At 38.8% G+C, this 26,681-nt stretch overlaps 5 protein-coding genes and 1 non-coding gene across 6 annotated transcripts; 2 read left to right on the top strand and 4 right to left on the bottom strand.

Moving 5' to 3' along the window:
• Positions 1 to 1,690: 1,690 nt before the first annotated feature.
• LOC136258282 (macrophage-expressed gene 1 protein-like) lies at positions 1,691 to 4,182 on the bottom strand. Its single transcript, XM_066051614.1, has one exon. The coding sequence runs from the start codon at positions 4,109 to 4,111 to the stop codon at positions 1,865 to 1,867; it is 2,247 nt and encodes a 748-aa protein (XP_065907686.1). The 5' UTR covers positions 4,112 to 4,182; the 3' UTR covers positions 1,691 to 1,864.
• Positions 4,183 to 5,651: 1,469 nt separating this feature from the next.
• LOC136259197 (macrophage-expressed gene 1 protein-like) lies at positions 5,652 to 8,055 on the bottom strand. The gene has a single exon (XM_066052676.1). It carries the CDS (start codon positions 8,016 to 8,018, stop codon positions 5,796 to 5,798), a length of 2,223 nt encoding a protein of 740 aa, XP_065908748.1. The 5' UTR covers positions 8,019 to 8,055; the 3' UTR covers positions 5,652 to 5,795.
• A 384-nt stretch (positions 8,056 to 8,439) lies between these two features.
• Positions 8,440 to 18,297, bottom strand: LOC136259199 (radixin-like). The gene is made up of 16 exons (XM_066052679.1): positions 18,204 to 18,297; positions 17,998 to 18,060; positions 17,746 to 17,829; positions 17,425 to 17,520; positions 17,264 to 17,368; positions 17,120 to 17,209; positions 16,776 to 16,855; positions 16,647 to 16,730; positions 13,301 to 13,544; positions 13,071 to 13,234; positions 12,907 to 13,016; positions 12,638 to 12,798; positions 12,284 to 12,376; positions 11,914 to 12,138; positions 8,643 to 8,811; positions 8,440 to 8,583 (listed from the first exon to the last, which is right to left on the bottom strand). The coding sequence occupies exons 2-15, from the start codon at positions 18,007 to 18,009 to the stop codon at positions 8,647 to 8,649; spliced, it is 1,713 nt and encodes a 570-aa protein (XP_065908751.1). The 5' UTR covers positions 18,010 to 18,060; positions 18,204 to 18,297; the 3' UTR covers positions 8,440 to 8,583; positions 8,643 to 8,646.
• A 10-nt stretch (positions 18,298 to 18,307) lies between these two features.
• On the top strand, positions 18,308 to 21,778 carry LOC136259201 (ADP-ribosylation factor-like protein 6). Its single transcript, XM_066052681.1, has 8 exons — positions 18,308 to 18,513; positions 20,794 to 20,855; positions 20,911 to 20,979; positions 21,176 to 21,270; positions 21,327 to 21,406; positions 21,462 to 21,514; positions 21,565 to 21,620; positions 21,670 to 21,778. The coding sequence occupies exons 1-8, from the start codon at positions 18,391 to 18,393 to the stop codon at positions 21,690 to 21,692; spliced, it is 561 nt and encodes a 186-aa protein (XP_065908753.1). The 5' UTR covers positions 18,308 to 18,390; the 3' UTR covers positions 21,693 to 21,778.
• Trnak-uuu (transfer RNA lysine (anticodon UUU)) lies at positions 21,030 to 21,102 on the top strand. The gene has a single exon. It is a non-coding gene; the product is annotated as a tRNA-Lys (tRNA).
• On the bottom strand, positions 21,671 to 25,604 carry LOC136259198 (radial spoke head protein 3 homolog B-like). The gene is made up of 10 exons (XM_066052677.1): positions 25,378 to 25,604; positions 24,049 to 24,136; positions 23,830 to 23,995; positions 23,603 to 23,724; positions 23,423 to 23,542; positions 23,279 to 23,362; positions 23,067 to 23,229; positions 22,922 to 23,008; positions 22,754 to 22,867; positions 21,671 to 22,698 (listed from the first exon to the last, which is right to left on the bottom strand). Exons 1-10 carry the CDS (start codon positions 25,482 to 25,484, stop codon positions 21,812 to 21,814), a joined length of 1,938 nt encoding a protein of 645 aa, XP_065908749.1. The 5' UTR covers positions 25,485 to 25,604; the 3' UTR covers positions 21,671 to 21,811.
• Positions 25,605 to 26,681: the final 1,077 nt, after the last annotated feature.

The following is a 26,681-nucleotide window of genomic DNA, read 5'->3' as shown; positions in this document are numbered from 1 at the left end:
CAATACTGCCATATGACATATTATATGTAATATTTGCAGCATGACCAAATATGGTGCTTATTGTTGTTCCTTTTCATTACAATAATGATAATGTACATGAAGGACTCAAGGAAACAATGTGTTGTGTTGTAATAAGTGAAACAAAGGTATATACTATCAGTCTTGAGGGACAAAAATGTGAAAACATGCAAGCACTGAACTATTTATGTGCTTATAAACATTATCCAAGTATTTCAGATATTTCGTAGAGACCAAAAGTAACTGCTAAATACTTTTAATGCACTGATTGTAATCAACTTGTTTAGATGGATCATTTATTATACTAACCGATTGCTCTATAAGAGTGTTTCTATATTGGATGAGTAATATTATGTGTCAATTCCTGGTGTCATGTTCATCCAGTGGAGGTTGGACCCCAGCCACACCTCAGTATTGATGTTTCCCATATTCCAAATTATGTCTCCCAGTGGGAAATTTTTGGCATGTTTAACAATATTAATGCAAGTCATTAATTTTTTTCCTCTCATCGAGTCAAAGTTTTACACTTAGATGTATCTATATCCTTTTATACAATATTAAAAGTGTTACTTATCAAAAATATATACTGTCATTTGATTCATCAAAAGTTCTCTGTGTTACATTTCTGTGCTATATGGTATAGCGGTGCTCTAAACAGTTCATTGATGGCACCAAATGCTTCAGGAAAGTATTTAAATCAACATGCAAGTATTACATATGCTGCTCAACCTTTTGGGTGGACTCTTACGTAGCTACAACTTGTTTATCTTTTAGTGCTACCAGATGTGTGCATTAATCTTTCAGGTCCACATACAATGAACATCACTTACTATTATTGATCAGGATGAAATACCCAAGCTAGATAGCCACTGTGGCCTTGGAATCATCATTAATTTTCTTTACATTCTCACATCTCATGATCAGCCAAAGCGTATGGAAACTTAAGACTTATCTGTCATATTTTTAAATTTGAAATTAAAAACAAGCTCTACTTATCATTAGTATGACCTGTTTTAACATAATGTTCTCCCATCTGGTGGCCTTTATACTGACCCAATGACAGAACTCAATGACGTGCAACCAAATATATCCTGAATGACCTGACCAGTGATTTTCATTCAAACTCGAACTCTTACCACTTTACTCATGTATCAATATGAGACCTCTGATACATTACACTCTGTATTCAAGTCCTTAAAAGATCCAACTGTCAGTTTCAGCAACAATTATATAAACTTTATCTCAAGAACCCAAAGCTCAGAAAATGAAACACAGACTATATCTACTATCTGAATTCCTTGCCTATGGAATGCTTTACCAATTCTACATAAATCAGTCAATGGATGCCATCAGAAGTCACGTCAGCTCATTGTCTACATTTTTTCCACTGCTCAAGATGCCAGTCCTGATTTATTCCCTTTAACTTTAATATCACAAGTAGCAATACATAACCTTAGTATAACTCAGCTGCGAGCATCTTGACATGGCACAGACCCTTAATCTGCAAAGTGTGCATCTTGAGCATGAATATATAAATCCCCCACATTCTCCGGTACCTTATATGGTTCGTAAATATATATGTGGCCTGAGAACATACATATTTAGCTATCAGCTGGTTTAGCCGGTACTACGCTATGTATATAGTCATCCATCAACACGGTATTGTAACATGTACATCTAGCTACTTTCTTATAATAAAATGGATAAATGCACTCCATACACACAGCAGTAAAATAAGCTATATGCTAAAACTTTAGAGGCCTAAGAAGACTAAAGTTACAAAGCTGTGGCACACTAGTATGTATTACCTATCTATTATACAGTCTCAAACATCTGCGTATTATTTTCAAACGTCTGCTGTTGGTTCCATTTCAAAGGAGGCATTAGTCTGCTCAAGCTTTTCATAGCTACTGGCAGCAACAACAGCTGTAACTTTCTTTTTGTGCTCTTTATACTTATACAATCCATAAATAGCAATCACTATGATCAGACCCAATAGTGCAGTAGAACTGATGATCAGAGCAGCTGCGGTAGGTGAGGTTCCTGTATCATCATCATTGTGGCCATCACCACTAATAGGCTGGCTTGTACTGAATGGTAGTAGTTGACTGGAGTTTGTAATGTTAGATGATGGCTCAATGTTGGCAGCATCAATGTGATTATCTGGTTGTTTTATCCACTGCTTGGTGACGTTATCTTGTATCCACATATTACCTTTACCGGAGATGATTGACATTACATTGTATGTGTGTTCATTAAGAGAAGGGTATTTTCGATAAGGTGGTAACTTTATTGGTGGAAGTCCACTATCATCCAATGTACCAGCCTTAACACAATAGTTGATCTCACAGGATTGTTCCATACTAGCCAAGTGTTGTGTGTACCCAGTGGGACATCGGTGGGGCCAAGTGTTTGGATTTATTGGAAGTTTGCCGAAACTCATTTTTATGGTGCCACCAGCCTTTTGCGTAGCTAGCGGATTTCCAGCTATGCAACTTTCAAATCCAGCAAATGGAGCAGACAGGTGATAGCCAAGCTCATAATCATCACTAACACACACCTGTGTGTCTTGTCCAAATTTCAGTGGGTAATAGTGACTGGGACATGACATGGCCTTGGTTAATGGATTGGATGTTTTGGAGCTGTACAGTCCTCCAAACAAGTATCCAGAATGATCTGGTACTACTCCAGTAGCTACACACCAATATGTCTCATAGTGACCAGTTATAGGATGATTTTCATCAGCACAATCATGATGGCATCTAAATCCAAGAAAACCGCAATGCGTTTTGCAATATGAGGTAGTGTATACACCACTTTTCGTCCCACTATGCAACAACACAGGCATATAATAGGGTGGACAAGAGTAATTTCCAGTAAGAGGGTTCATTTGTCTGAGTGCTGGGCATACAGTGTCATTTTGGTTACTAGCTGTGCAGATTTGAAATATACCTCTGAATGTAAAATTATCAGATGGTGCTTCACAAGACTTGTCATCCACATTTGCAGCAAAATAAAAGTTAGTGGCCTGTGGATTAGTGCATCCAAATCTGGTATTATGCTTGTAATAGGAATTAATGGCATTTTCAACATAGTGTGCTAATTCTAATGTTTGTGTGGGTGGGAGTTCACTAAGGACTTCTGGGATGATGGCAAAATGAAGAGGAACTCCTTCCCTGTCTATGGCTACCAGACTATCAGCTAATCCCTTCACCCATTGATTAACAGTATAGTTAGCTTCATAAGGTGGTCCCCCATGTGTTCTAACATGAGAGTATGCACGATTTGATAAATAAGAGTTTGTAAAATTTTGCTGTGTTGTGTGACTAGTACTTGTGCTTAAGCTGAACTTTCCAAAGAAATTAGCACTAACTGATGCTGTTATATCTCTTTTCGTTGCTTGACTGTTCGCAATGAACTCACTTAATATATAGTCCTCTTGTGCTAGTATAGCTCCGGCATGTACCGCTGTTACATAATGAGTGCCGTAGTCACGAACAAGTAGCTCTGCTAGATACCTAGCTATATGAGTGTTGTTGTTCATGATTTGTGATGCAATATCTAGGAGCCTCACCTTAAACATTGGGTGTAAGTTTGTACCTGACTGAAGACGCACAATGTATTGCTTGTATCTCATTTGCACGCGAGCAATGCTCGATTTTTCGTTGTGCATGGTTGTCTTGGCTTGTATAAAATCAGTTGAAAACTTTGCATTGATCTTGGAGAAATAGCTTGCTTCAATGTTAATAGAGGTTGCTGTCAAGCTGGTGTGATTCTCCCAGTGTTCAATGAACTCTGAAAATGTTTCCACATCACTCTGCTGGACAGGGATAGCAAAACAACCATCAGGGAGTAGATACTTCCTATCATTAGTTAACTGACAGTTAGTATAGTCATATTCAAACACCAAATCCATGTCCATATTGCGCAGGTTATCCCAGCCAGTTCCAGGTAGCACTTCCATTCTATTCCAGCATGGCTGTCCATTGCTGTCAGCTTCACAAGATTCAGCAAGTGCAGTGCTGCTAACCTCCACTAGTTGTACAAGCACAACCAAAGCAATCACTACAAAGTATAACTGTATTCTTTTCATGCTAAACTAGTCTACACTGACACAAGCTAAACTAGAGAACTCTTCGCTTAAACAATATATAACTATATTCACCTAAGGCTTCTAACCATTTAATTACAAATTTGGCCAAAACCCACACATATACCCAGCTGACCTACACAAGTTTCAGGAAAATGCCTTCTAAAACAGCTGTTAACTTTAGCTTAGGTCTGCATTATTGTTATGAAGCGCGTGACTTCATTGCCTCGCTATTGTCCTGAAGCCCTCAACCATTAATTAAATTACTTTGGTGTTGTTTCCCCTAGTCCATGCTTACGACCTCGGCCCCTTCCATTTGTACAAGTGGATAAAGTATTACTTATAGTAGAGCAGCATAATGTAAAGTTGTGCTGTTTATGAGAAAAGCATGAAAATTTTCATATCAGTTGTACCGTATTTTTTGGTACAGTGCCATCACAGGTTTGACCTTTGGTGACCATTTCAGCCATTTTTGTACTGTACTGAAGATGTAGTGAATTTGTCTTTATCTCCCTGTGATATTATTATGGATGCTAAAGCACAATACAAATTAAAGGTCTTGGTTGAAGTTAATTATTATAGCTAATTCTAAAGTTATGTGGTCATTTTTATGAATTAAACAGTTTATTGTAATAATTATTGTCAGTTCAAAATTTAGACCGGCACACAGTGAGGCTATGCTAAGAATTATTCCTTATTATGTTACTACTATATATAGAAATGTCTGTTACCATAGAAACCCATTACTATTGGATCAAATAATATAATATTATTATAACAATGAGCCTCAAACTGGATTATTTTCGTGGACTATGCATTTTCCTGCATTGAAAATTTTCTTTGTAGATTCACCAATATTTATGGAGACCAAGAGTTTTAAATGTCATCAGTATAGCTGCTCCATGTCTGATTGGTTTTCGTATCCGTTTAATGTATTACTACATAAACTCAGTATCTGTTTACTAATAATGAAGAACCACAACAAAAAGGAGAGTTTTGTGTAGTGTAAAGCAGCAAAGAAAATAACTAAATTATAGAAGCCATACAAGATATAATGTCCGTTCTGTAAGTGCAAAGCAGTTGGCACGATCTTATAGCTAGGTAGCTATTAGTACAATCACTGGTAATACGCACTTCTGCAGGTTTCAGTCAATACTAATTTAATGCAGTCAAGTCATATAAGCAACATGTAAGGTTATATCTGGCAGCATAGAAATTGTTAGCAAGAAATAATATTTATATAATTATTATATTAGTGATTTCTACTTCATAAACTATGCTGTTATGTAAAAGTATGCATGTCTGCATCATAATTATGACAATATTATCTACAGGTAACTAAGATTTTATGCAAACAAATTGGATGGAACGAAGCACATGACACTGAAACAAGGACAGTGGAAAGCTCCCACTATATACTTGATTATGGTCAGATACTTAAACCCTATAGAGATACGTATGGGTTGGTTGTTGCATTCTTCCCTCTGTCAATTGCTTCACAGACTTTTTCTTCTGTTTTGTATGCATATTGAAATTCTGCCCATTTTAGTCCACAATTGTTAATATTTGAACAAGTGCAGTACTTTTATTGTGTATGCATCTATATAGCTATATATGAACTATAGTTGGTACTACAGTACAATCAGCAAAAATTGAATTATTAATTAATTATAGTGTTCCATTAGGGTCAGTTATTTGCAACAGTGGTGTTGTCATCAGGTGAACTCTTCTCAAGATTCTCATAACTGACAGCCTGTGCACAATGCACTGACTTATTACGGCGTCCCTTGTACCTGTACAGTCCATACACAACCACCACAATGACCAGGCCTATCAGTGCTGTAGAGCTAACAATGAGAGCAGCTGTAGCAGGTGATTTATCACTATCATGTTGGGAATTAGCTGTGAGTTGAGCTGACTGTATATTATAATATGAGTGTGATGAGTTTTCTAAAGTAATCATTGGTATGCTATCTACATTTGTCTTTCTCCATTCACCTGTACTGTTGTCCTTAATCCACAGGTTACCCATTGACGAGACGATTGACAATACATTGTATGTCGCTGGATTAATACTGGGATATTTATGATATGGTGGTAATCTGATGGATGGGAGACCCTTGGAATCCAGTGTACCAGCCTTCACACAATAATTCACCTCACAGGATTGTTCCATACTAGCCAAGTGTTGTGTGTACCCAGTGGGACACCGATGTGGCCAGGCATTTGGGTCAACATCCAGTTTACCAAAGCTCCTCTTTAAGCGACCGTTAGAAGACCTGGTAGCTAGCGGATTTCCAGCAGTACAACTTTCAAATCCAGCAAATGGGGCAGACAGGGCATAACCAAGTTCATAGTCGTCACTCACACACACATGAGTGTCTTCTCCAAACCTTAGTGGGTAATAGTAGTTTGGACATGATCTTGCTTGGGTGAGAGGGTTAACATAAAGTGAGTTATACAAGCCTCCAAACAGGTACCCTGACTGATCAGGTACGTCGCCAGTAGCTACACACCAGTACATCTTGTAGTGACCACTAACAGGATTATTGACCTTGTAGCAATCAGTGTGACAACCATGCTTTATCCCAAGGAAGTGATGACAATGATGGTCACATTGTTGGGTAGAGTAAGAGCCACTCTTTGTTCCACTGTGTAGTAAGACCGCTTCATAGTTGGGTGGACAAGTATAGTCCCCAGTTAGTGGATTCTTCTGTACCAATTGTGGACACATGATATCATTCTTGTCTGAAGGTGTGTGGTAGCAAGTTTGATAGACACCTCCAAATGTGTAGTTGTCTGCTGGAGCCTGGCAAGATCCATCATCAATGTTAGCACCAAAATAAAAGTTCTTAGAATTTGGGTTTGTGCAACCATATCGAGTGTTGTGTTTGTAATAAGAATTGATAGCCTTGTCAACATAGTGTGCTAATTGCAGTGTTTGCATGGGTGGGAGTTCAGTAAGGACTTCAGGGATGATGGCAAAATGAAGGGGAACTCCTTCCCTGTCTATGGCTACCAGGCTGTCAGCTAATCCATCTTCCCAGTCATTAATAGTGAATTGGATCCTATAGGGAGGTCCCCCTACTGTTCTGATATGAGAGTAGGTACGGTTTGACAAGTATGACTGTGTAAATGTTTCATCAGTGCTGTGAGAAAAGCCTGCACTAAAACCAATCTTGCCAAAAAAATTAGCACTAGCTGATGCTGTTATTTTTTGTTTGGTCTCTTCAAACTTGTATGCAAAGTCACTCTTGATGTAGTCCTCTTGGGCTAGTATAGCTCCAGCATGCACTGCTGTTAAATAGTGAGTACCATAGTCACGTACCAGCAGTTCTGACAGGTACCTAGCTATGTGAGTGTTGTTGCTCATCATGTGGTTTGCAATATCCAACAGCCTTGCCTTAAACTTTGGATCTAACTTGGTACCAGGCTGCAGGCGTACAATATGTAACTTGTGTCGCATTTGCACTCGAGCAACTATTGACTTTTCGTTGTACATGGTTGTCTTGGTTTTTGAGTATTCCTTGGAAAACTTGCCACCAACCACTGAGAAGAAACTTGCCCCAGCATTCATAGAACTAGATGTTAAACTGGTATGGTTGTCCCAATGAGTGATAAGCTCAGAAAATGTTTCAACTTCACTCTGCTGGATGGGAATAGCAAAATACCCATCAGGAAGTAGAAATTTTCTATCATTAGTTAACTGACAGTTAGTATAGTCATATTCAAACACCAAACCCATGTCCATATTGCGCAGGTTATCCCAGCCAGTTCCAGGTAGCACTTCCATCCTATTCCATGACTGTCCATTGCTGTCAGCTTCACACAATTCAGGCTTGCTGGCTAGTGCAACATACACAAGCACACACCAAACAACCACGACGATAAGAAGCAGCTTGCCTCCCATCGTGCATATACTACTAGGTGTATAAAACAACTGACAAAAGTTTGCCTATATTTATACAAGCAAACAACATAATAGTTAATACATGCAAGTTCATTCTCAGTTTCAATGTAAACAACATGAACAATGTTTGTTAACCACCGCCTTTCACACAACCACATGCTGTAAGTGAAAACACAATATTATAAATAAATATTGGAATTATCATCATTGAGTACACATCATAAACTGCAAGTCACATTACAATTATGTTGTTGTGCATGTAATTCCGTGAAAGTCATGCAAAGGTCATAAAAACACACACACATACAAATACTTGTATTTTTACAGCGCAGATTAGTTAATCACTAGGTCAAGCAACTTTGTTATGCAACAGTTGAACGGTACTAGCTAACTATTATGTCACGACGAGTTTGTCATCAGATACAACATATACCACTTATTTTTATTTTCAAATAGAAAAATTAAATGTGCAACACAAAGTCAGCTAAACAGGGTTACTTGTGAGTAAATTACTTTTAAAACTCTAACCAGTTAAACATGGCAACGGTATAATAGCGGATATAACCTACACAGGAAAAAAAAACATTAATAAAAAAGTACATGGTGGTCACATGATATTCTCACTTTACTACATGCACTCGAACTGCTCCACTCTCTCTTTTGTGTTGCCCTGACGGATCTGTCGTAGTGTCTTGTACTTGTCACGTCCCTGACGTATATTCTCAGCATGAAGGATGTCCAGATGAGTCTGCTTTGACTCTACACGAGTTGCCTCCAAATCACTAGTCAAGCTCTGCAAAAAAAAATGATGTAGGCACCCAGTAAATATTATCCCTTAAATCAAGAGTACATAATAAAAATAGTGAGGGAGAGTGTCTAACTGCCAATGCAGCCTGTACAAAATCACTGCGTAACTTAGAGGGTATCCATACTTGGTAGAACAAAGGCTTTACCTTATTTAGCACCTATCAACAGCACTCAACACCTATCAGCAGTTCTCTATCATCAGTAAAAGTATTAAGGGTGCTAGCAGGTTTTTGAAGTCATTCAAGGGACAACCCACACAACCACATGCGGCTGTTACATCATAATTGTCAATATTACGCATACTCAGTATGCGTGTTAGGCGGCCGTGTTTTGCGCCAAAGAAATTGGCCAAGAAACAGCCTGTTTCGTTTGAAAACCATCACGAAAATGATCGTCTAGGCGCCCAAGAGTGACAATAGAGTGAATTAACCTGAAAGTAAGTGCTAGTTTTGATGACACATGCGAATGCAAGCTGATTTGTAGCCAACACACGTTCTTTCTGTGATAGTGTAGGCTGGTAAGTTATATTTGTAATTGTACGCCTGTTCTTAGGTAGAGACGATGTTCCAGCTGGATTTATCACCCATTACAAGACACTGACTGTGCATTACGAGGCGTTACCCATCGAAGAGCAGGCTTGGCGACTCCACAACCAACAGGAAGGTGTCCCAGTGTGTAAAGAAGGAACAAGAGCTTTTCTTTAGTTCATAACTTCATTTATAACTTGTTATGTGATAAAGTTGGCATTTGTGGTTTATTGAATTTGCTGTAATAACTGGTCGGTGTGCGCATGTTCTACACTGCATTGCAAAAGGCGATATTCTGGAATACACAATAGTCAGATCTCTACCAAACTTTTGGTGGACCATCAGTGATAAATTTGCAAACTTTTAACGCATGGAATTATAATTGTTGTGATCCAGCATGAAGTTACAGGGCGTGGAAGTCGAAGTTCGCTCGTGGCACTTGCTCTTTGTTTTATAACTCAAGAAAGAAGAAGTACAAAGACAAATCCCTGCGCTAAGTTTCCACACAAGTTTATTGAAGAATCTTCACAGCGAATTTGATGCTTGTGCAAGCAGCCAGTATCTCGGAATAACAAAATGTATGGGTTAACTTTGAGAGACTATAGCGTGTGAATGAAACAAGGTACAATCTTATACTTTGGTCTCTGTATAGTAGAAAGTTAGGTCAATCTTCGAAGCAGTTTAGATTCCCATAGCTTTCTTTTTGCCTGTATCAAAGATAAAAAGAACAGCATTTATGTGGTTTCAAAAAGGCGCTAGCACCCTTAAGTAAAGCCTTTGTTCAAGATACCCTCTAAGATATGCAGTGATTTTGCCTGAAAGTGTCCTAGTCAGATACTCTCCCTCACTATATTTATTATGTACCACTCTACGTGGGCTGTTCAAAGGCACCGCCAGTGCCATAATTTGTAAATTGCACTGCTGCTACCGCAGCGAGAGCATTATAACTTATAACGCACTGGTTACGGTTTTGTAGACTGCAATGAGTGCATTGTAAGTTATAATGCACTGACCGCAGTGCAATATACAGATATTGCACTGGCTGCGGTTTTGTGCAGCAATGCACAAGTGTCGGCAGCCGAGACCACTACGACACCTCACCTAAATAGGTGGAATGACACCTCACAGATCACTCGAACTCTTTTATAGCCTGACATGTAAAGGTCGATTGTGGGCCATAATGTCACCAATACGCATAATGTTTACCAAGCAGCCAATAGCGATTGAAAAAGCCAATGCGGTGGCCACAACTCTAGTCTACACGTATATAAACGTACTTATACACCTTACTAGTTTGGTGCCATCTGAGCCCAAGATAAACTATAGTCCACTTCGACTCGATAAAACTACGATATTCTAAATAATACTCACCTTTACGTTTGATTGTGGTAACCAGTTTTTGTCATGCCACCAGATTCAAGTTTAGCCAGTGTAAATAGTAAGAATTAGACTAGTATCGTTTTGTAGTTTATTAGCTGCTTTTTTTGCTTGAGAAAATCACTATGGTGATTAGTCTGGCACTTAGTCTATATGGCGACTGAGTGATCACACTGGTATGCTGAGCACTACATGATGAGAGTCGAACAGCGAATGCAGGTTAGTGATCTAAACCATCGCGTACTAGCTTTCAATATCTCAGGTGGCTGCAGTACTGTAGAGGGACTGAACATCATCAGAACGTTTGGCTTGGTTACCCACAATCGATGTTATAAGTGTTACAACTGACTAGTGAGACTCTCCCCGCCTATTAGGTGAGTGGTACATAACAGTTATACAACATGCACTCGTGCTCTGCCTGTATAAACGCACTTGCCTTCGGGCCTAATGGCCCTCAAGCTCGTGCGTTTATATCAGGCAGAGCACTCGTGCCCGTTGTATAACTATATAATGTACTCTTGCTTAAATTAATTAACTCTTTATAAAACAAATTAACCACACAGCATGCTATAGCTTTGTTTCTCACCTTGTTTTGTAACAATACATGTACTACATACATTAAATTAAACGTATTTCATAACTATTTGTAATTACGTTGCTATGCATCGCAAAAAAATATTGGAAGCGTAACTCAAGCAAATGACTTAAAAATTACACACAGAAGTATCTTCTTAACTGTTTTATACACAGTTTGTTTATCATGTTTTTATACACAAATTCTCTACACAAAGCTTCATGGCTACTCTTAACTTTTATTTGTGTACAATGGGGGTATCCCCTTTCAACTTGAGAAGATATGCCATTCCTGGTAGCTTACAAGGCCTGTTACATTGTTTTTCAGTCAGTATACACCTATTATAGTGTGTAGGCTAGCCCCTACTGAACTGTTTCAACTGGTTTCAGTTACTGGCCACACCTCCTTCAAGTAAACATGACGAAAAGAAAGTAGAACTTCAATACACCCTTTATTCACTGAATGAAGGTTTATTTTCTGTAGCTCAAAGTATGTTTGCTCACATGGGTGTTACAGATACATATGTACCTACACACAGACACACGGTTTTGGCCAAACAATTTTCAGTAAATGACCATGTGTATAGATCGATCATAAAACCAACCAATACCTTGAGTTTTGCAGCCATAGATTTGTTCTTCTCTGTGATGTGCACTCTCTCTAGCTCAGAGCCAACATTTGATACTCCCTCAAGGCTGAAATCAGTTGCACCCTCCAGCTGTCCTTCTTCACCTTCATCATTGACATTCTCAGTAACATGGATACTTGGAGGTGTGGTAGTGATTTGGTGGAGACGTTCTAACTCCTCTTCTTGCTTCTTCTTGGCTTCAGCCAACTGTTAAGTAGAATAAATTTATATATACTATTTTACCATGAATTAAAAAGTTGCACATTTAAAAAAACAAATATTGCTGTTTGCACAACTATATACTTGCTTCTGAAATGTGGTACACATAACCCTATGAATATACTGTACGTACCTCTCTTTCGAGATCAGCAGCTTCTTGTGCTTTCCTTTCAGCATCCTCAGCCATTTGCTTGGCACGTTCTTCCATTTCTTGTGCCTTCTTAATCTGTAGTAAACAAAAATATCATCATTACATATCAGGGTTCTGCCCACACTGGTCGGCAGTGATTCAAAGCAACCAGCACCTCTAAAATCCGACCAGTACCCTCTTAACCCTGACCAGTACAATTCTTACATATATCACTGATGCATACGTAATATGTTCTAATAAAATACACAGCATATCTGTTCAGGTTAACCTTAGGCCACTACTCAGGAATTCCTGGGCAGAACCCTGACATATGTAATAATGGCACCCATCACTTACAGCAGCTTCACTCTGCTCTTTCTGACTCTCAATCTCCTTTCGAACACGCTCCTTCTCTGCTTCAGCTTCCTGTTTCTTCCTCTCTAATTCTCGAGCCTCACCCTCAGCTAGACGCATTTGCTCTTCCAGTTGTTTGGCACTATCCTCAGTACGTTGAAGAGCTGGAAATGTAATAAAACTTACAAGGGCACAACAAAACTATTCTCCACATATCCAAGTGTATAGAGGAATGCAATATCCATGGTACAGTAATACAGTTCTTATTATACCGTCTTGAGCAGCCTTGGCTTCATCTTGGAAGCGCTGCAGTCTATCATGCAACTCTTTTTCACGACGTTCAGCATCTTCCCTAGCCTGCTTCTCACGTTGCAGCTGAGCCCTATAATGTTTTACATAATGCACAATACTCTACTACGTAACATTACAGTATTACCTTTCCATTTGTTTAGAATGCTTGTCTTCCCTAGCTTGAGCCTTCATTTGTTGTACTTCAATGGTGTCAGGTTTGCGCCTCCTCATATACAGTTCATGGTTACCCATACACAGAGCCAAGATTCGCTTATTGATACGCAAGCGAGGAGCATAGAATACGAAGTCCTACAGAATAAAAATAATGTGTGTGTATATTGAGTGAGCAAGTGCATGCATAGTATGTACACATACTGGTGCTCTCTTGTCTATTGGCTTGATGACAAACTTCTTATCATTAAATGATATGTTTCTGATCTCTGACCATGGAAATCCAATTTTAGGTGTCAGCCTGTCTTCTGCTTCATACACATTGAGGCCTAGTGCATCCACTCCCAAAAACAAGTCTGTTCCTTTCTTATTCTTAATGCTAAAATAGTTTACTCCATACATTTCTAGATCCTGGGCGATCTTCAGATATTCCATCATGGCATCTTCCCTGTTGAATAAACTCCATAATCACATTGCATATAAGCATGCAAATAATTATGAAGAAGTGCTGACACTGCTGGAAGACATGTTAGTCCTTGGTGCATAGACTAAATATGTTTACATATCATCCATTGGTTTTCACTATGTTAAAAGCACATTGTACTTTATGCCACCACTATATACAACCAGAAATAACTGCTTGACTTGCCTTGCAAGTGGATAATGTACTGTTATAAGCTGGTCATACAAGAAGACATGTCATTACGTAACTGTATCGTGCATATGAACAGCTTTCTTACACACTTGAGGTACTTCTTTTATTAATAACACTTGGCAACCAATGATATGCAGACAAACAATACTACTCAGCATATTCACAATAATTAAATTTTAAAAATACTACTCAGCATATTCATAATAATTTAAAAAAAAATACTACTCAGCATATTCACAATAATTAAATTTATCACCAGGAGAATATTTAAATTTTATCACCAGGAGAGCATTAAATAGAATAAACCTAGAATTTGGTTTTGATAAGCTAGAAGGTTATGAGGTCAAGCAATCCAGGTCAGACCCACTTCTGGGCCTGACCCAGATTCGATAACACGTGAAATAAATTTAACAGTTGGATAATGTGGAAGTGCATTAATGCGTAATACACAATCTAGTCCTGCAGCAGCCCTGCTACTTTCATGAGACACACCAGGATTATTTATAGTTATACGTGGAGCCATGCCCATTCATCAGTAAAGTCTGTTGCAGTCTGTAGTTACGCACAAAACCATGTCCAGCTATCTGTAGGCTTATAAAATGCGCTCCATGCAGATCGATTAATATAGCAACACAATTTGATTATTGCCAAGTGCCACTGTTTGAAATTAAATTAGGGCTAAATGAACACTTAATAGAAATAAATAATTGTAATTTTATGCGTGTGAAAATACCATATCCGTACATTTGACTTCTGAATAACTGTGAAGTGCCATACAGGGAGAAAATGAGTAGAACCAGCTCAAAAAAGCCACCCATAAAATTACCAACATCTTAACAAGAGAGGAAAGCACCTAATGCCATTTAGTCATGTCATGTAAACATTATATGACTTCCTTTTAGTGCTGAGCAATAACGATAGTTCGATACTGGCAATCAAAAAACATTATCATGATACAATAAATATATTAGATCCTATACTAAGAACATAGTACTAATCATGTTAAGCATGTTTGTCTGTACATTGGACACTTGAAAGATCATCACTTCTCAACCAAAGTGTCATTATTCTATTGTTAACAATAATTTAACAGCTATCAAGATAGTAAATTTTCTATTACTCTGAACTACTTCCTACGTATTTACATTCTTATTCCGAATATGTTTTTGACACTAACTGAACCAGAAAATTATCCGAGACTGAGTGAGAACATACAATGGACAATACTCTTATCACAGTACACTTGAACGTTTCATTAGTTTCCGTTGACATAATGGCAGCTTCCAAGCAATACTCCATCCCTTGTTATTAGTTCCCCAGATGGAATTTTCAAAAGTTGCTAGCCATACTCTTTAAAACAGCGCTTGGCCACCCTTGATACAATATGCACAGATGGTTACATAAAATTTTCTTCCTTACTATATATGTAATGTATATAGTCCATTTAAAACTTCACACACGCGTTGCATTTTTGGCGTGGTGCCACACAGCACCACGGCATTTGCCACGAAACATTGTTGTGTGGCCCACACCAAGTTTGCTGCCACGCATAGCCCTCACTGGCTGCCACGCGTCGTCCTTACGCCATGTGTGACTATTAACCATGTGTATGTAAACTGCAAACTCCACAGTAGTTACATGTACAGTGCTGTACTATAGGGCTGGGAAGAAACTTCAAATATTTGTAGGTTTGAAGGTTAAGTTAACTTTGAATTATAAAAGTTTCGGTGTTTGTGTCTTCATGATTGATCTTCGTGTGCCACGCCCACTTTGAACCATCAAAGTTTAGCTGGCTACTGTAGCTGAGCCTTAGAACACCTTATAAAGTGATAGATAATATATGAAAAACGTCCTTTTAGCCAATAGTTGTGTTTGCCTATACATGATTGCAGTATAGCGGACAGGCCCATTTACAGCAATCAATTGATCGCGTCATTCAGTAGTGCTGCTATGCACTTTCCAAATGTTCACAAACTTATTAAATAGTATTAAAAAAATACAAAACTTAAGAAGGGCATTGGCTAATATTAGCCATGTGTGGCAATGGTTCTAAGCGTGGTAATCAGAGGACTCCATGTGTTGCATTGTCATGACATGGCAATCTCCTTTTCCACGTGTGGTAATGCCTTGTGCCACGGTGTGGCAATGGCCAGTCCCAGGTGTAATTTTTGCTTTTGTCACGGGGAAAAGTTACATGGCACAACACCAAAAATGTCACACGTGTGTGAAGTTATAAATGGACTGTACTGTATTTAACCAGAAATAGACAAGACAATGCATGTATTTGAGTCACAGGACTACATAAATACTCTTTTTCTCAAATTATACACTCCTGATCTTATCAATCAATGTTTGAAGTGGATTTTTCACTAATGACAACTGATATCTACACTACCCACAAACAGTTGATATGTATATTCCAACTATACTTATGTCAATGAATACTTGAAAAGGACACTGTGGGAGAGTTTTAACATGGCCAAATAAAGTGCTACATATACATCTCCTATCTGTAAACATATCAGGTACTCTGCATTGCTAAACACCACATCACAATATCAAGCCTCAGGATACAACATAAAAAAAAGCTAACGTGCTAGCTATATGTTATATTTCACAAGTGAGTGTGGTTTCTGTAAAGTTATTATATCACCATAGATACCCAAGCATTGCTATTAGTACAAATCAAGGCATGCACACCTGATTAGTTGGAAAAGCTTCTATCTTAAAAGTCTTGAAAGAATTCGGAGAGTTTTTAAAATACAAACTCTCTCATGCACATATGCATTGTAAAATAACAGTCATTCAGATACAAGGCAATAAATGTTTTTCAACATGACTGGGACATTCATATAAGTATCAGGATTTCCACTCAAATATCACTAAACTACTGACCTCAACATGGACCTGTGCTCACTGTACCAGTTGACAATACGCTCCTCCCATTGATCACGAGTCATTTTGTGTTGTTCAACGACTCTATATAGGTAATAACATACTTTCAACAAATTTCATATACCCCACCTTTGAGGAAGAAGTCTCTCATTAGCAAGAAAGCCAGCCTTGTGAATATCTTTGTTGTAGTCACCATATTTGGCTTGCACCTGTAAAAGTTTACCATATAAATACAAAGTTATAAATGAACCTGGGACAAAGCGTGGCAGGAAGATATATAGTATTACATCTACATACAGGATGGCCACTATAACATGGTGGTCTTATCAAAAGAGGTGATCACTAAAACAAAGGTGGTCTAAGTAAAGAGGGGATGCTATCCCTGTTCACATAGTACTCTTGGCAATAATCAGATATCTGTGCATGTATATGTAGTCATGTACAAGTAATCTAATACAGTTAAGAAAACTTACAGCATAAGAAGCTAACAAAACGGCAGTTTCAGGAGGACAGTACGCATCTTCTGACAAGATGCAATCTTTTACTTGCAGGTAGAAGAGACGCTGCAGCAAAGGAGCACCAGCTAAACATGGCACACATGTACATTATGCAAAAACCTGTGTAATGTCCTGTATTAATTCTTCAGTGACATCCTCTGGGAAAAACTTTACCCTAAACTTGAACTGCAATGGCGTCTCCTTTCGAACATCTTGAACAAGAACCTTCAAACATAAAAATATGATTTTAAAAAATCACAAAGAGTAACGTGGGCACTTACCCTCTTGTTTAGCTTCAGCCATGTTACATAACCCTTGCTATCTTCATACTGGAGTCCAAAGAACCACACCTCTCTCAGACCAATAGTCTTCACCACCTAAACAACATCAACCAAATAAAACAAAAGCACCAAGACCACTATATGGCTATTTTGGTAACACTAGACCAAGTATTTATTGGGGAAACAATATACTGTTTGAATAACAATTTCAGTAAACTTGATATCATAAGATAAGATGAAAGGCTGTGTTAACATATTCTTGGTCAAAGCACACAATCAAAGTATAAGCACAAGTCGTTGCATAGTTTAAATCATCCAAACCTGATCAAAGAGCTGTTTGCCAGTTGTACTTGGCTGGATGGCAAACTCCAGCTCTGCATCCATGGTGGTAACACGCACATTTACCTGAAAGAAAAAGACAGAAAATTGTACTTGATTGTTACCAATTTGTAAGTGAAACTTGTTAATAGACGAAACGCGCTTATTAGGCTTCTAAGGGCATTATAAAGAATTGGTATTTAAGCAGCGAAAAGAGGTAGTGGTGCTTTAAAATTGCTGTGCAAACACACTCACCGGTTTCGGCATCTTTCTGTTCCGATTCTTGCGAGATATCAAACTGGTAAAAACTGGGCGTGTCTGTCAAAAACGAAACATAGCAAGCGTAATGCTTCATGTTGAACAAAGTATACGTGTTGAACAAAGTATACGTGTCAAACACACTTAGCATTAAACTCTGTGAAGTTTGCGTTTCAAACATTAACAAACAACATACCACTCACTTTTGAAAAACACCTTAGAGAAAGATGGCGGGTGCAAGTTTGTTAAGAGTATCCGCCCAGCGTTTACAAAGAAACACGAAGCTATCCGTGATTTTGCACCATGCCAACCGTCGAGTGACGTAAGAGTAAACAAAATCGTGAAATATGGCGCATTTTTCGTGATAAAGTGCTTGGACGACTACGAACCATGGGACTGTTTGATAAGTTTTTCGGTTGGATGAAAATGAAAAAGAGAAAAGCAGCTGTCTTATGTATCGGGCTGGACAACAGCGGCAAATCCACGATCATAAATCAGTTAAAGCCAGCCCAAGTGAGACATTTTAACACGCTGTGATGTGCTGCAATTAATGAACTGCTAGGCTGCATAGTTTTGATATGCAGTGTGGAAACTGTTTTACTGCCATGGAAATATACTGGTGGAAATTTCAGTACCAGCTCAGTGTGTGTTGCTTAGTCAAATATTTTAGTAGCCCTAAACAGCGAGTCAGTAGACCATACAGGCGGACAGGGCAATATCTTTCAATTTGAGATTTTGCTGATTTTGTAGTTAAACATGTCCATGCCCACAACTGACTTACTGTGTAGATCAGATATGTGGTATGTGGTCACATGTTTGTCAATCATCATGATGGTTTTCTTCTTGCCTCTTGTATAGTATTGCAGGTCCACAGAGTTTTTGACATGACCAGAAATTCTAGTTGCTAAGTTTCCATTGTGGGTAGGTATTTGATTTGGTGCTAAGGGGCAGGGCTCAGCGTGGGTATACAGTATTCATTGCTCCTTACGCTCAGTTTTGTGGTGGGTAATCAATCAGTAAGGTGATTAGCTTAGTTATATAGTACTGGTGGTCTTGATCAGTCTATGTGACCTCCACTAATTATCCTGCACTGTGATAGTTCAAAGACAATGATGATATAAATTGAGTACTATATTTTTAGCTGCACAATGTTAGGGTCCGCAATCCGAAAAATCAACTTTCACAAATCAATCCCCCTACCATTGTGGGATGTTCATTGTAGTGTCCCATTGCTAGATCCACCATGAAACCGGAGGCACGATTGTTGTCTTTACAGAACTATCGATTTTAGTATTTCGTGAGATGCAAAAATTATTTTTAAAATTTCGTGCTCCACACAAACAACAGGATAGAACCTGCTGCTTAGCTAGATATTATCTAGAGTTAATGTAGTTAAAAAGTACGCACAGTAATAAGCAAATGATTCACTGGGTTACCGGCACAGAGTTGCTTTCTCTCAAAAAGCAGAAAACAAAATACGAATTTTCAAATTCAAACTGCCCTACCAGCCAAGATAAGAAAAGCCAACTCTTCCTCATAGTGATGTGATAAGGTTGGATGCATAGTCTGTCTATGCTGTTAGTCTGGAAAGGATCTGAGACTTCTCACCATCTGGGTGAAGAACGTCAAAATTTTCGTGCATCATTTCAAGGGATTCTCTCAATGGTACCAAGGTGCTTTCCAGTACTTCTGATGCCACACTGGTCACTTAATTTTGTTTAGAATGATGATAAAAGATGGTTCAAAACGTTTGGTAGTAGTGGTAGTTGGTATTTCTGTGATTTCATATGATGCAGTATACCAGCAGCTCACCAGGAGCTCCACCCAGCTCGAATAAAAAGATGAAAGATTTTGTGCATTTTCCGGTTTGTTTTGGGATGTTTTGCAGCATAATGGTGATGTAGGGTGATCTAGTGAAGATTTGAAGCTGCTGTGGAGCGTGAGAGGTGAAGTCAATTTTGGACGATTTTGCTGCCTCCCTTGATGCATAGCTTAGAGCGAGACGTGGAAGCTGTGGATGAAGCAATAATTGACAACCGCTATTATCAGACGTTCAGGGACATCTTTTGCCATAGTTTTAGTCTATAATTGATGATTGTTGAGGCTGCAGAAGCGCTGGAAATGGCTAGAAAGCGCGACACAATTCTTTGATGTTGCAGAAAATTTTGACGCTCGTCACCCAGATGGTGAGAAGTCTCAGATCTTTTCCAAACTAACAGCATAGACGGACTATGCACCCAACCGTATCGAAACACTATGAGGAATAGTTGGCTTCTCTTGCCCTGGGTGGTAGGGCAGTTTGAATTCGAAACTTCGTATTTCTTTGTCTGTTTTTTCAAAGAAAGCAACCCTGTGCCGGGCACCCAGCAAATCATTTACTTATTTCTGTGCGTAGTTTTCAACTACAACAACTCTGGATACGATGTGGCTAAGTAGCAAGTTTCATCCGGTCCTTTGTGTGGAGCACGAAATTTAAAAAATAAATCTTGCATCTTGTGAGATACTGAAAATGATATTTCTGTGAAGACAACAATCGTGCCTCTGGTTTCATGGTGGATCAAGCAATGGGATACTACAATGAACATCCCACAATGGTAGGGGGATTGATTTGTAGAAGTTGATTTTTCGGATTGCGGACCCTAACAATGTGACATGTTACCTACATACATGTACTGTATGACACTATGACTATACAGCATTTCATATTCTAAATATCCAGCTTGTCAATAATGACTTGTAGCGATTGACTACATGTACATGCATATGAACGATTTTGTGTTGTATTTTATTCAGGCTCAACAGTCAGATATAGTCCCTACAGTTGGATTTACTGTGGAGAGATTCACTAGTTCTGAGTAAGAAGTTTCTTTTAGATGCGTTATGTTTACTGCTGTGCAATCCACTCTACAGCATATCATTCACTGTTTTTGACATGTCTGGTCAAGGTAGATACAGAAATCTATGGGAACATTACTACAAGTACGTGATTCGTGTTTATAAACATGTATAAGTGTTACTTCTATCGAGCAGCCCGGTTAGCTCAGTCGGTAGAGCATCAGACTTTTAATCTGAGGGCCAAGGGTTCGAGTCCCTTATCGGGCGTCACGATTTTTTTTTTATTAGATTTTTTTTTCATTTTGCAACCTTTTTGTTACCACTTTTTTTTCTTCTGCAGAGAAGCTGAGGCAATCATTTTCGTAATTGACAGCAGTGATAAACTACGGATGGTAGTAGCAAAAGGTGAACTTGACTTATTGCTAGGACATGAAAGTAAATTTTGCTGACTAAGTACATGACAATGTGTTGAGTGTTTCTTTCTCACACAGGCATTAAGGATCAAAAAAATATACCCATATTATTTTTGGCAAACAAAATGGACCTCAGAGATGCAGCAAGTGCTATTGAGGTACAAATCAGTTTTACCGTTGAAGTGCATTGACATGTTTGTATGTGTTTACAAGGTATCAACAGTTTTAGAACTCAGTAAAATTAAGGACAAGTCATATTTCATCTGGTAAGTTGTTTTGCTGACTTGTAACCTGATATATGCATATCGTTGTGTAGTTCAACAAATGCTCTAACAGGAGAGGGCTTACAAGAGGGAGTTCAGTGGTTGTCAAGTATGTTCTAAAAATAATAATACACAATGCCATTTTTTACTCACTGTAGGTCAAATTCAAGAACTGAAATAATCATAATCATAAATACATAACAATTCTCTTTTTTGACTGATAAAATATGTATACAAACATATACAATATGATGGATATATAAGTGATCGGTTTGACTATCACAGATATACAGTACTTGTTTAGTTGGTGTCCTCCTGTGGTTGATCCTTTGGTTGTTCTGTTGTATCACCTTCGGCGGGTGTAGTTTGCTCATCTGTACCAGGTTCTTCTGTCAATGTGGGTGGTTGCGTGGGTTCAGTTTCTTTTTGTTCCTCTGTTGATTTTGTTTCTTCACTTGTCACTGGCTCAGGTGCTGGTTCCTCTAGTTTGGAATCTTCTGGTTTTGGGTCTACATCAGTTTTAGGTTCAGTTTCAGTCTTAGAATCAGCTTCAGCTGTTGGTTCAGTCTCAGGTTTAGCATCAGCATCAGTTTTGGGCTCAGTTTCAGTTTTAGAACCAACTTCAGCTGTTGGCTCAGTTTCAGGTTTAGCATCAGCATCAGTTTTGGGCTCAGTTTCGGCTTTGGGATCAATGTCATCAGTTTTGGGCTCAGTTTCGGCTTTGGAATCAACATCAGTTTTGGGCTCAGTTTCGGCTTTGGAATCAACATCAGTTTTGGGCTCAGTTTCGGCTTTGGAATCAACATCAGTTTTGGGCTCAGTTTCGGCTTTGGAATCAACATCAGTTTTGGGCTCAGTTTCGGCTTTGGAATCAACATCAGTTTTGGGCTCAGTTTCGGCTTTGGAATCAACATCAGTTTTGGGCTCAGTTTCGGCTTTGGAATCAACATCAGTTTTAGAATCACCATCAGCCTTGGGCTTAGTATCAATTTTTGGTTCACTTTCAGTTGAGGGTTCAGTTTCAGTCTTAGGTTCAGCCTCACTTTCTGGCTTATCTCCTTGTTCACCAAACACTTTCTTTTGATCAGTTTCTGTTGGTTTTTCTGATGTTACTTCATCTTGTTCAGTACCTTTACTGTCTTCAGTAGCGTCAGCCTTTACGGCTACACCTTCAGTGTCATCTTTTCCTAAAAAATAAACTCCAACATATTCATGTAAATCACCCACTGGAAACTCATGTACCTGCTTCACTAACAACTTCGCTTGGTGCTTCTGTGGTAGATTCAGGAATATTTTCAGATGATGTTGGCTGCGGCTGGATGCCTAGCCTCTTCATTACAATATCCTTGATCAAAGCTGTAAGTGAGTTTATGTGAGATGTTAAGTACACAGAGCAACGTGGCTGCTTACCATCTACTACCATTCTAGCTACAATTTTCTTTTCTAGAGCTATTCCCACTTGCTCCATCAACCATGGCATAAATGTTGTCTCAATTTCTGTGTACAAATAACACATATTATGCGTTCACTAATGCTTCAACACACACACACTTACCTCTTTCAGTAGTATCATAAAAGTACCCACTGTCGTAAAGAATACTAAATACTGATGGTACTAAATCATTGAGGTAACTCTGCGCAAATGCCCTAGCAGCGATTTTCTCAGCTGTTTCTTTTTCTTTAAGCAAAGCCTCTCGTTGTTGATGCATTCTTCTCTCCTGTATTTTAACAAAAGTGTACAATGACTACTGTGTAAAACCTACATACCTTTTCTTCCCTGTGTCTTCTCTCTTGCTCTTCTAAACGTTGCGTCTCTACTAGTTCAGCATTTCTGTTCTCCTCAAATTCACGCTACACAAAGTACACACGTTAACACTCATGTATGTACAATTCTATTCCTTCTATCCATACTTGTTGTGCTCTCAAGCTTGCTAATTCTTCTTCTTCCATCACTTCCATCAATGCTTGCTCAACAGTCTTGCCAACTAAAACTTCCAAAATTGGTTTAACTTCTATGTCGAAATCAAACAACTATGTAAAAGAGACAGACATTTGTTAACATGTTTGATGTATACATTAAGACAGACATACATCTCCTTCTTCAATTTGTGTGGCTACATCTGCACCAGTCTTTGCTGGAATGAAGAGTGGAGTAGCTGGACGATTGAGAAAGGCATCTGTCTGTGTTTGTACATCAGCTTCTTCAACTCTATCTGCAAAAGATAACATAACACTTTATTATTAGTGGATATCTAAGCACATTTTATAGTGATGACTTATGACCACATAAAGAAAAAAATAGATTACTAAAATCTCACCAGTGATTTCTTCAAGGTAAAGTTCAGTTTGTACATCAATGTGCTTTCTTCCTTCTACTGGTTTTGGAGAAGTCTCTCTCATTCTCTCTCTTGCTCTCTTTTTTGCCAGTTGTCTCCTCTGTGCCTCTTGCTGTCTCTTAAATTCCACTGGATCAGGTTTTGAGGTCTATACACATAATTATGTAGATTATTACAATTACAGAAAAGCCAGTCACTTACAGCAGGTAGTTGGTTTACCGCATAAGTATTGCCACGGATGATTCGACGATCATACATGATGTTCCCATACAAAACTTGCTTGTTGTCACTGCAAAGTAATACATTAAAGCAAGAGTATATAATAGAAACCAAGAGTGTTGAATGGTGTATTAGCCTGTGATTAATCATTGCGTAAAGTAACACGGATATTTCAGTAATTGTTTGTTTACGTGAAATGGTAATTTGAATAGCATACGTGGCAACGGGTCTTTGTTCGCCAGATTTCCGTGTTATTCAACCAAGTATTCAACAGTTATTGCACAAAGAAAGTGTAGTAAGGACTCAAGATAACTCCAGCTCGCTAAAACAACGGTTGCACAAACGAGTGTGTTGTCACGCCTTCAGGAATCCGCTTGGCGGTGCCAGAACTTTAACATTAGCCAATTCCCTTTAATGCTATCATGTTTTCGCTTGGTTTAGTGGCCGAATTGGGCTAAATACAGCAAACCTTAATGGCAATGAAAACAAACAATTACTGAAATATCTGTGTTACTTTATGCAATGATTAATCACGGGGTAATACACCCGCTCGATACTCTTGGTTTCTATTATATACTCTTGATTAAAGCTATACAAATACTGTACACACACAGACACACACACTTCTTGACTTCCTGTCCAGAGATATTCAACCCCATCCCAATCACTTATAGCTGGGTAATCTAATTACTTATTTAGCTAAGTGAGTGAATATCTTAAAGGAAGGTAGATGGGCCATAAACAATAGTAGGGACCAGCTAGTGTACAATCTGTTTGCAATGTAGAGTAAGCCTCATTGTTGCAGTGCTGATTTATTAGTTTGCATGCACACACATACCACACTGAGTAAAGAAGGCAACAATCGTGTGACACGATCTTTTATATACCATTCATGATTTGATTGTTCTAGTCTCACGTGGTCACAGATAGGTAGAAAAAAAGTTCTGGTATGGTTCACATACTCACACTCGGTTCTATGATCCCAGTTGTGGCTGGAATGGCAACGTGACTCATCACTGGTCCACATTTGGGGTGTGTCCAGAACACAATTAATACAAGAGTATTTTGAACCAGACCAGATCCTTTTACCTGACAATAAGCAAAAGTGTCACACGAGGTAGGAACAATCAAATCCCCTTGGGATTGAATTGCTTCTTTGGCTAACACCAGCTCCTCATTTATACAGATGGCAGACACACCAGACAATGAATGTTCTATTAAAGTGTGCATTTTACAGTCATTACATATTGTCTCGTTTAATGTATAGTCTCGTTGCATTAGCACATGTAATACGACACAGATTTTACTCACTCTTCAGTTTCTCTATATTTCTGTCTCTGTGGAACCGAGCGCGGTTGTGACGAGTAAGTATATGTGTGGCTTCCTGGTGATTTCTGAACTACTGAACCTGACGCCATGTTTAAAGAGATATACTAGTGGTCTTTTTAATCCAGCACTCGATTTATCGTTTCCTCGTGTCAGCCATATTTTGTCCCTAGCAACGCACTAAGCAACACACCCGACGCACATGCGCACCACGCCTGACCGTAAATTTTGAATTCCAATTATTAGAAACCACGTGATAATACAGCTCAGGTGATCGTGAGAGATGTCTCGCCTGCAAGTTTTAGTATTCCTCGTATGCCTTTCGTGTGTATACAGCTATTCAGTGCTACACGACAGAATAGCTGTAATTCGTGGGAAACAGTTTGAGGCATTTGTATACAACAGCAGTGGCAAGTCTATGACCAGATCCAACTCGAACGATGGATCGTCATGGTCGTCGATTCCGCTCGGTATCACTGTGTCACCACTGTCTAACCCATCAGCCGTTTATGTTGTAAACTCCAGCAGACCTATACAAGTTGCCATTTTAACAGGTGTAACCACAGACACAGAGCCCTATTTGTTATATGGAAATGGCTCTGGCAGCCTTCAAGGGGAGAAGATTGGATCTGGCTCAATTCCTGCAGATTTACCAGCAGATCAATGGAGTCTTGATGCTGTTGTGATTAAGCGACTTCACAGGGACATATTTGTCTTTGCTCGTTCGCAAGAGAAAAAATCTCAGATTTATTGGAGCCATAGGCCTGAGGATGGTGGATGGTCAAAGTGGAAAATGATTGGAGACGGATCAAGCCATGTAACTTCAGACCCTGCCGTAGCCATTAATACATTCGTGAAACGATTTGAGATCTTTGTTTTGATGGAGGATGGAGAACTCATGCATGCTTGGCAAACCAACACGTATAGTTTTTCCGACTGGCGTGGCCTTGGTGCATTAGGAGCTCCTCAATTTGATTCCACCCCAGCTGTTCATGAAATGACTGATAATTTTTACAATGGAATGCTTCAGGTAGTTGCAAGAGCCACGGATGGATTTGTTCATCACATTTCTCAGGCTACATGTGACAAAGTAAAAAATCCATGGGGTCCTTGTACATGGGACTCCAGATTTTCACGTCTTGGAGATCATAAAGTACCTGGGAGTAGTGAAGCACCAAATCCTCTCAACATTGGAGCTACTACTCATGGTGGGCTTGAGATTTTCATGTTGGATGACAAAGATGGTACCTTATGGCGTATGTATCAACTTGAGCGTGGAAGTAGCTGGA

This window comes from Dysidea avara, chromosome 6, assembly GCF_963678975.1.
Source record: "Dysidea avara chromosome 6, odDysAvar1.4, whole genome shotgun sequence".
Taxonomy (NCBI): domain Eukaryota; kingdom Metazoa; phylum Porifera; class Demospongiae; order Dictyoceratida; family Dysideidae; genus Dysidea; species Dysidea avara.
Note: the sequence above shows the minus strand (reverse complement) of the source record. Positions and strands in the feature narration are given on the sequence as shown.

Bases quoted from the DNA above. Each gene is read 5' to 3' on its own strand.
- LOC136258282 (XM_066051614.1), bottom strand. From the start codon at position 4,111: ATGAAAAGAATACAGTTATACTTTGTAGTGATTGCTTTGGTTGTGCTT.
- LOC136259197 (XM_066052676.1), bottom strand. From the start codon at position 8,018: ATGGGAGGCAAGCTGCTTCTTATCGTCGTGGTTGTTTGGTGTGTGCTT.
- LOC136259199 (XM_066052679.1), bottom strand. The intron at 17,521-17,745 runs GTTTGGATGATT...GATGTTGTTTAG, and splicing joins GCAAACAGCTCTTTGATCAG to GTGGTGAAGACTATTGGTCT. The intron at 13,017-13,070 runs GTAATACTGTAA...AAAACATTATAG, and splicing joins CATTCTAAACAAATGGAAAG to GGCTCAGCTGCAACGTGAGA.
- LOC136259201 (XM_066052681.1), top strand. From the start codon at position 18,391: ATGGGACTGTTTGATAAGTTTTTCGGTTGGATGAAAATGAAAAAGAGA. The intron at 18,514-20,793 runs GTGAGACATTTT...TATTTTATTCAG, and splicing joins ATCAGTTAAAGCCAGCCCAA to GCTCAACAGTCAGATATAGT. The intron at 20,856-20,910 runs GTAAGAAGTTTC...TCCACTCTACAG, and splicing joins GAGAGATTCACTAGTTCTGA to CATATCATTCACTGTTTTTG.
- LOC136259198 (XM_066052677.1), bottom strand. From the start codon at position 25,484: ATGGCGTCAGGTTCAGTAGTTCAGAAATCACCAGGAAGCCACACATAT. The intron at 24,137-25,377 runs GTGAGTAAAATC...ATTACTTTGCAG, and splicing joins AAATATAGAGAAACTGAAGA to TGACAACAAGCAAGTTTTGT. The intron at 23,230-23,278 runs GTATGTAGGTTT...GTTAAAATACAG, and splicing joins GAAGACACAGGGAAGAAAAG to GAGAGAAGAATGCATCAACA.